General features: G+C 39.9%; 1 protein-coding gene across 1 annotated transcript; it reads right to left on the bottom strand.

The window, feature by feature from the left end:
• Nucleotides 1-575: 575 nt before the first annotated feature.
• LOC112621429 (olfactory receptor 2F2-like) lies at nucleotides 576-1,530 on the bottom strand. The gene is given in 2 exon segments (XM_025380863.1): nucleotides 576-1,310; nucleotides 1,312-1,530. Coding segments are annotated over 2 exon segments (954 nt in total).
• Nucleotides 1,531-9,910: the final 8,380 nt, after the last annotated feature.

The raw sequence follows: 9,910 nt of genomic DNA, 5'->3' as shown, positions 1-9,910 counted from the left end.
GCACTCAGAGAAAAACATTTTGTTCACATTTAGAAAGTCCTGCACAAAATCATTTTAATAAGCCTTGACAACAACATCCTTCTTGGAATGTTGACTCATAATTACTGTATGTGGCTACATAAACAACCAATTATTTTAAGTGAGTCTTCAAATGTGAAAATGCATTTTGTTTTAAATGCAAACACTACAACCTTTCACAAAATGTCAATAAATAAGAACCACTGTTTCAAGGTAAGATGTATGAATAGGTCTATGATTATAAATAATGTGACAAACCAAAACAGTAAGTAGTATTTTTTTCAGTTTTTATCAGAACATAAGAGTGGAGATTGAGAAATTGTGGAAGGTTCTGTTACAGCAGTAGCTAACTCCACTAATCATACTGCTGGGATATAAAATTATCCCCACATCCCGCACCGCATCCAACTCAACCACTCAGCCTCCTACATAACATCCCCAGTACATGTTACATCATCTCCTTCCTGGTTGCCAGAGCAACATAGTTTATCCTTGCCATATCTGAGTTGGGTGGAGAACAATGAGGCAAAGCTTTTCCTCAAAGTGATGTTCACGAGTCAAGTTGCCAGCTTTGATGTTATCCCAGAGAATTTCTCTAATAGTTTATGCCAGGCCCCCTTCACCTCTTTATTCCTTAGACTATAAATCACAGGGTTCAGCAGAGGCATAACAATGGCATAGAAGACAGAGATCAGCTTTTCTTGAAGGACTGAGGGACCAGAGTGGGGCTGGATGTAAGTGAAAATGGTTGTGCCATAGCACAGGGAAACCACTGTAAGATGAGAGGCACACGTGTGAAAGGCTTTCTTTCTTCCTTCTCTGGACTGGATCTTTAGGATGGTGGAGATGATCTGGATGTAGGACAAAAGAACCAGGCAGAAGGGTGTCATCAGAAGAACAATGCTAGACACCATGATGGTGGCCTCATTGGAGGAGGTGTCCACACAAGCCAGTCTGACCACAGCTAGGAGTTCACAGAATATATGATCAATAAACTTGTTAGTGCACATGGGCAGCTGAAAGGTGATAGCAGTCTGCACAAGAGAGTTGATGGAGCCACTGACCCAGGATGTGATGGCCAACCTAGCACACAGTGCTCCATGCATGATGGCCGAGTATCGCAGGGGGTCACACACAGCCACATAGCGGTCATAGGCCATCACAGCCAGGAGAACAAACTCAATCCCACCCAAAGCCAGGGAGAAAAATAACTGGGCTGCACAGCTCGGGAATGGGATGGATTTATGTTCTGCAAGAAAATGTGCCAGCAGCTGAGGGACTATACTTGTGGCACAAGGAGACATCGACAAGCGAGAGGGTGGTGAGAAAGAAATACATGGGAGTGTGGAGTTGGCTGTCCAGTCTGATCAGAAGGACAATGAGACAGTTCCCCAGCACTGTCATGAGGTATGTGACCAAGAACAGGGAAAACAGGGAGACCTGAGTGCACCAGTCACTGGATAAGCCAAGAAGAATAAATTCTCTCACCCACGTCTGGTTATCTATTTCCATTTAAAAATGTGAGGAATATTAATCTGCAGAAAGAGTCAGAAAAAAACAGAAGCTGTTGAATCAAAGAATCACAAGAATAACTTCTTAGGAATGCATACTGTATACGACATTCCAGCCTTGGCCAAATATTTTAGATAATTCACGAGACCAAGATAACAGGCTTGTTTCCAACACACAATGTATTTACTTTGCATTAGAGAGACAGTAGGGCTTTCATAAGGACATGGTGTGGACTCACATAAGCCAGTTAAAGCCTGTACATAATGCAGTGCAATTTTTGCAAGCTTTACCTCTTTACTCACTTACCTCAGTATCCAGGGCAGGGAGTTTGTTTTCTGGTGATGTCAGCAAAAACGAAGAATAGAAAGTCCCAGACTCTACCCTTCTCTACAGAACATTCAGCTAGCAACTATCCCCAGACCAGAGTATCTTTTTTAAAACTCCATTACTTGGACACTAACGTGAGACAACCACAAGGTACATGGAATGAAAATGGAATTAGAAGGCTAAGAAGCATAGTTTCACTTCAACCCTGCCACCTTGCCCCCTGCCAAAGTTAACACAACACCAGACAAAGAGGGTTTTCCTGGGCCCATGGTTTTTACTAGAGGAAAAGAAAACTAGAGGCAGTCATTCAGCATCTCTAGTATTCCAAGATGCTTCTCAGAAATCCCACTCTGGGCTTACCTCATGGAGAACACTGGAGGTAACAGCATAGCTAGACTACCTGGTGTCAAGTAGAAACAAAGAAAGGAGGCAGAGGTCGTAGTGACTAGCACACAGATCATGGCGTTACCTTTGTATTCTTGCTAGCTGTGGTGCCCAATCAGAGACACTAGTCAACTTCATAGTTCATTTACAAAGCTAAGCTGGTCATCTTCAGAAGCATGGTAGGAAGTGCAACCTAGCTTGAGGCCTTAGATAGCTAGTCCCCATGTCCTGTCTCAGAGCCCACACCAGTGACCTCTGCCAAGACAAGGAGATACACACCTCCACTCATTTCAGAAAGACACATGAGGTAGACCTGCTTGACCCAGGAAGTCAATCCACGGCTCTACTCAGCTAAAAAGCCCCGTCAAGGACATCTATATGCCTTTCAGAGAAGCATGAGGGCTAGACCTGCTCGACCTGGGAAGTCAAACTCAATTCAGCCAAAAGTCCATCTTACAGGGAAGAAACCCCACAGGGAAGCTCCACCTTAACAAGCAAGCAACCCTCCACTGTGCTTTTCTAAGGAGTGTAGCCTCTGACCCCCATCATTCTAAGCAGCAACTTCTCCTAACTTTGGAATTCAGCCTATAGCCCTGCCCAACTGCAAATCTCTGAGGGGGTGGCCTGCCCCTCCACACCTGTGGGCGTTTCTCCTTAGGTGGAACGAGAGACTTGAGAAAAGAAATGAGGTACGGAGACAAAGTATAGAGAAAGAAAAAGTGCTGGGATTACAGGCTTGAGCCACCGCGCCAGCACTTTGGGAGGCCGAGACGGGCGGATCACGAGGTCAGGAGATCGAGACCATCCTGGCTAACACAGTGAAACCCCGTCTCTACTAAAAAATACAAAAAAAATAGCCGGGCGAGGTGGCGGGCGCCTGTAGTCCCAGCTATAGGGAGGCTGAGGCAGGAGAATGGCGTAAACCTGGGAGGCGGAGCTTGCAGTGAGCTGAGATCCGGCCACTGCACTCCAGCCTGGGCGACAGTGGGAGACTCCCTCTCAAAAAAAAAAAAAAAAAAAGAAAAAGAAAAAGTGGTCCCAGGGGACGGTGCTCAGCATACAGAGGACCCACGCTGGCTCCGGTCTCTGAGTTTCCTTAGTATTTATTGATAATTATCTTTACCATCTTAAAGAAAAGGAAGTGGCAGGATAATAGGATCATTGTAGGGAGAAAGTCAGCAGTGAGACATATGAATGAAGATCTCTGTGACATGAATAAGTTTAAGGAAAAGTGCTGTGCCTTGATATGCATATGTAAACATCTCCATAAACCTTTTTAGTGCATAAAGAGCAGCATTGCGCTAGCAAGTCCCGCCTTTCGCCCTAAGGCGGTTTTCTCCTTTCTCAGTAAACAGGACATACAATCAGGTTTTATACTGAGATGTTCCATTGCCCAGGGGCGAGCGGGAGACAGATGCTTTTCTCCATCTCAACTGCCAACAACCGCCAAGAGGCCTTCTTTCCTCTTGTACTAGTCCTCCTCAGCACAGACCATTCACGGGTGTCAGGCTGGGGGACGATCAGGTCTTTCCCTTCCCACGAGGCCACATTTCAGACCATCACATGGGGAGAAACCTTGGACAATACCTAGCTTTCCTAGGCAGAGGTCCCTGTGACCTTTGGCAGTGTGCGTATCCTGGGTACTTTAGATTAAGAGAACAGTGACGACTTTTAACCAGCAAGCTGCCTTCAGGCACTTGTTTAACAAAGCACACCCTGCACAGCCCAAAATCCTTTAAACCTTGAGTCACCATAGCACATGTCTCTTGCAAGGACAAGGTTGTGGGCAGGGTCACAGATTAACAGCATCTCAAATACAGAACAAAATGGAGTCTCTTATGTCTGCTTCTTTCTATATAGACACAGTAACAGGCTGATCTTTCTTTCTTTTCCCCACAATCCCAGAAAGCACAATTTTCCAGCCAGGGAATAAATTCTGTGACTAGTCTGACCAGAAGATATTTAAGCACCCAGTCAGTAGCTCTGTGTGATAACAGAGCCCAGTCAGTGGTCTTGCCAGACAGCAGGACCAGTCAATAGCCCTAGCCAATATCAGAGCAAAGGCAGCATCCCAGTCAGGTAGAAAATGCACAGTTAGCTTTGCCTGCCCAGGGTCATTACCAGCTGGTCCTTGAAGAATTACAGGCTACACTAAATAGTATAGGTCTAGCCCTGCCAAAGAACACCTGTAAAGGCCAGAAGGAGGGGGTACCTCTTCAAATGAAAAGATAACAATGCAAAGACACAAGGATTACAAAGCACTGGGGAGTTACGACACCTCCAAAAGAAACTAATAAAGTGCTAATAATGGACCCTAAAGAAATGGAGATCTATGGAGTGACAAAGAATTCAGAATAATCATTTTAAGTTAAAAAAAGTACAAATAGAAATTAAATAAAATTTGGAAAAACTACACAAACAAGATGAGAAGTTTTGCAAATAAGTAGAAACAACAAAAGAGAACCAAATAGAAATCCTAGAGATGAAGAATAAAAAGACTGGACTGAAAAATTCAATTAAAAGTTTCAATGGCAGACTCAAGCAGAAGAAATATCAGTGAGCTGAAAGAGAACATTTGAAATTATCCAGTCAGAGGTGCAAACAGACAAAAGAATGAAAAAGAATGAAGAAAGCCTATAGGAATTATGGGAGACCAATCCTTTATATAATAGGAGTTGCAGAAGAGAAGTAGGAGAAAAAGGGGCAAAAACCGTATTTAAAGAAATAATGGCTGAAAAATTCCCTAATCTGGAGACAGAAACCAACATCCAGGTACAAGAAGTTCAGAGATCTCCAACCAAATTCAACCCAAAAAGGAGTTCTGCAAAACACGTAATAATCAAACTATCAAAATTCAAAGACAAAAAACAAAAAAAAACGATTCTAAGAGGAGCAAGAGATAAGAAACACATCACATATAAATGAGTTTCAATACAACTCTTAGCAGATTTCTCAGCAGAAATCCTGGCAGCCAGGAAAGGTTGGGATGATATAGTCAAAGTGCTGAAAGCAAAAAACTTGCCAATCAAAAATACTTTACCCAGAAAAATCTGCATTTCAGAAATGAAAAAGAAATAAAAACTTTCACAGACAAACAAAGGCTAAGGGAGCTCATCACCACTAGGCCTGCCTTATAGGAATTATTAAAGAAAGTTATTTAATCTGAAACAAAATGTGGCTAATTAATAACATATAACTTACAAAAATAGAAAATTCAGTAATATAAGTAAAACAGAGCCATACTCAGAATACTCTAGACTGTAATGATGGTATATAAAGCAATTATATCCCTAGTACAAGTATTAAAAGGCAAAATTACTAATAACAACTAGAGCTAAAATAAATTATCAAAATATACACATTAAAAGTAATGGTAAATTCTGGGCCAGGCGCAGTGCCTCACACCTGTAATCCCAACACTTTGGGAGGCCGAGGCAGGCGGATCATTTGAGGTCAGGAGTTTGAGACCAGCCTGGCCAACATGGGGAAACCCTGTCTCGACTAAAAATACAAAAATTAGCTGGGCGTGGTGGCAGGCGCCTGTAAATCCAGCTACTTGGAAGGCTGGCACAGGGGGAGAATTGCTTGAACCCGGGAGGCAGAAGTTGCAGTGAACTGAGATCATACCATTGTACTCCAGCCTGGATGACAAGAGAGAAACATGGTATCAAAAAAAAAAAAAAAAAAAAAAAGTAATGGTAAATTTCAGTATCAAAAACATAAAATGTGGCTGGGGGACTAAAAGTGTAAAGTTATTGGATGCAATCAAAGTTAAGCTGTTATCAGCTTGAAATAGTCTGTTTTAACTATAAGATATTTTATGTAAGCCTCTTGGTAACCACAAAGCAAAAATATTTAGTCAAAGCACAAAACAAAAATAGAATTAATTCAAAACATACCACTAAAACCACAAAGGAAGACAGCAAGAGAGTGAGGAAGAAAAAAAAAAACAACAGAAAACAATTAACAAATGGTTGTAGTAAGTCATACCTATCAATAATTACTTCAAATGAAACGGGACTAAATGGACTAAATTCTCCAATAAAAAAGACATACAATAGCTGAACGGATTAAAAAAAAAAAAAAAGAAGAAGACTCAACTATATGCTGCCTACAAGAGACTCTGCTTACTTTTAAGGATACACATGTACTGAAAGGGAAGAGATGAGAAAAGATAATCCACACAAACAGAAAACAAAATACAGCAAGGATAGCTATACATATATCAGAGAAATAGATTTTAAGTCAAAATTATAAAAACAAAGAAGACCAGGTATGGTGGCTCACGCCTGTAATTCCAGCACTTTGGGAGGCTGAGGCAACTGGATCACCTGAGGTCAGGAGTTCGAGACCAGCCTGGGCAACATGGTGAAACCCCATCTCCACTAAAAATACAAAAATTAGCTGAGTCCAGTGGCATGTGCCTGTAATCCCAGCTACTCGGGAGGCTGAGGCAGGAGAATCACTTGAGCCTGGGAGGCAGAGATTGCAGTGAGCCCAGACTGCATCACTGCACTCCAGCCTGGGTGACAGAGCGAGACTCCATCTCAAAAAAAAACAAAAACAAAAAACAAACAAAAAAAAACAGACAAAGAAAAATATTATATAATGATAAAAGGATCAATTCATCAAGAGGATATAAATATTGTAAATATATATGCACCCAACATTGGAGCACCTAAATAAATAAAAGAACTATTAAAGGATCTGAAGTGAGAGATAGATGGCAACACAATAACAGTAGGGGACTTCAATATGCTATGTTCAACAATGGATGAATCATTTAGACAGAAAATTAATGAGGAAACATTAGACACGAAAAACACTTTAGACCAAATAGACCTAACAAACATATACAGAGCGTTCCATCCAACAGCAGCAGAATACACCTTCTTTTCAAATGCACACTGAACATCCTTCCATATAGTACCTAGGCGAGGAAGGATGGTAGGTAAAATGATAAACAATGAAGACAAACATGGTTCAAATCTCAAGGACTACCCTGCATATACCTACTACATCAAACATGATGAAATGTATAAATAAATTACCAGAAAAGATTCAGAAGAGACAGATGCATAGTAACAAGGGAAAGACAGGGTATTAGAGAATCTGGATGTGAATCTTGTTTTTTATGACTTACCAGGTGTGTGATTTGGATTATAAACTTAATTTTTTATGTTCAAAATGGGATAATATTACATAACTCACTAGAATATATAAGCTCAAATATACATAACTCATGGAGAAACCTCTTCATAAACTGAGCCTCAGAGTCAAACAAGCCACATCCCTTTCTGCTTCTTGAGACTTGGAACAAGCTACTTAGCCTTGATGTGCTTCATATTTCTTTATCTGTAAAATATAGATAAATATTGGTTAATCGAAAGGTATGTTGGTGAAAGGTATGTTAGGTAGTAGTACTCTGGTAGTACAGATATTGGTGGTAATATGACCTCTACCCTGGGGGAGACAAAGTAACAAACGAGCTTTCCCCTTATATCCCCTCAAGTTCAGACTTTTTGAAAAAGGAAGAAAAACTGTTAATATATTTAAAGTCTTGGAGGTAACTTATACTATTTGAAGTTCCTGGGAACTTTGGGTCTTACTGAGGATTTAGGCTCTTTCAATCTCTGGTAAAAGAGGAAGGGGAGTGGTAAATATATCTTGTTGTTTTTATTTTTCTATTGTTCTGTTTATTCCTACTCACTCTTTTTATTTTTCTAAGAAAGCCTTTGCATACAGTCTCAGAAAAAAGATGGTAGGAAAATGGCTGCTTAAGCTTTCTAGCATAAAAGGAAAAACGTGTCTGGTAACCTTTGTTGACTATATAGCAGATCTGCCTCCAAAGTAGATATTTCATTTCATTTAATTTGGCAAACAACTATGAAGTACCATTTTTACTAGATGCTGAGATTTCAAGGTGAGTATTACATTTCCCTGTCCTCAAAGAGCTGACCTGGCAAGTAGAGTAAAAGACACTGAACAAATTGTTATCACAAAATTTGTTCCTCTGCTGCACTATGACAGCTGCCTGGAGAACATGCAAGCCCATGACTCATATGCTCTTCTCACCCACTCTGCATATCTCTCTACTACAGCCTTTGTCTCACTATGACTGAATGACAGCATCACATCCTAGAAAAAGCATGAGCCTCACAGCCAAATAATCCACATCCCTTTCTGCTTCTTGAGACCTGGAACAAACTACTTAGCGTTTATGCACTTCATATTTCTTTATCTGTAAAATTTGGATAAATATTGGTTAATTGAAAGATATGTTGGTGAAACCTAATGCATTGAAGTTCTAAAGTTGCTACACTAATGACTGAATCACTTTATTGCTCATCATTTAGTGATGATAATTGGTTGGCCTTTCATTTCATGTCCTTGATAACTTTCAGTAGCATATTCTTTCATTTATTCCCCCTCTAGCATCCTCTGGTTTATCTTGCTCTTGATCGACTCCCACTTGCTCTTTATAAAATCTATACAGACTCTTTTGGGGAGAAGACCTTTTGCTACATAATTATTATTTTAATTCTCTCTTTTCTTTCACATCCAGCATTCCCAAATGATTGGTATCCACTTGTTGGGTTTATTTCCTCATAACATTCATTCTTTAGGCCCTGAAAATATAATTTCCATCTTCACTAATCTATAGAAACTGCACTCTTAAAGGTCACTTGTAGCTTCCTAAAAATCATATCCAGAGACCTTCCTTCTACCTTCATTGTTTGTCTTTTAACCTATTTAACTATTTGTTTCTTAAAACTCTCAACTCTGTGAAACTCTTCTGTCCTGATTTTATTCCAAACTTATTTTTTTTCTGTATTCCTGGATAATTATTTCAAATTTTTCTTATTCCCTTGCTGTAAGTATTTTCTAAGTTTCTGTGCTCAGAACTTGCTTTCTCCTTTCTATAGCTTTTTCTTGAAGGGCTTAACTGTAATAATCATTATCAACTCTATATGGCCCAATCTCAATTCTACATTTATCTCCTATACTTCTCTCCAAAGGTTCAGTTGCCTCCTTCAACAGCTTAATGAACGTATTCTAAATATTTCACCGTAGACTCAACTTGTAGAGTCAGGTCTCTACAACCACCTGACTCCCATATTTCTATCAACGGAACTAAATGTATCACGTTTAATTTTTCTCTTTCTCGCCCCTGCATGGAATACATCAGCTTCTTGTATTCTTGTATTACATACCTCTCATCTCTCCTTAGTTTTCATTCACACTGCTAATGCCTTAACACATGCCCCATCACTCTCCATCTGATGAAATACAACAATCTCTTTATGAATCTCCCTGATTTGCCCTGTGCCAACTCCAAACCACCTTACACTGTACTCCAAACTGATTATCCTAAAATATATTCATACCTAAATTATAACCATGCACAAACATATCTTATGATGTCTGACTACAGGATTAAGTATATTCCGGACAGAGGAGTGTCCAAATTCTTGATAGTAAGTTCTACCCTATCTTTTATTTTATTAGTTGTAGCATTTACTACCATGTATGTGTTTAGAGCAAAGTATTTTACTAAAATATCCCCCTAATGCTAAATACCATTCACAAGTATGTCAGCTAATTATTTTTAATCCATGAAAGACTATATTTAGCATTGCCTTCATTTTAAAATAATTTAACTTTAAAA

This window comes from Theropithecus gelada, chromosome 3 (assembly GCF_003255815.1).
Source record: "Theropithecus gelada isolate Dixy chromosome 3, Tgel_1.0, whole genome shotgun sequence".
Taxonomy (NCBI): domain Eukaryota; kingdom Metazoa; phylum Chordata; class Mammalia; order Primates; family Cercopithecidae; genus Theropithecus; species Theropithecus gelada.
The sequence above is the reverse complement of the archived record's forward strand: the minus strand, read 5'-3'. Positions and strand labels throughout refer to the sequence as shown.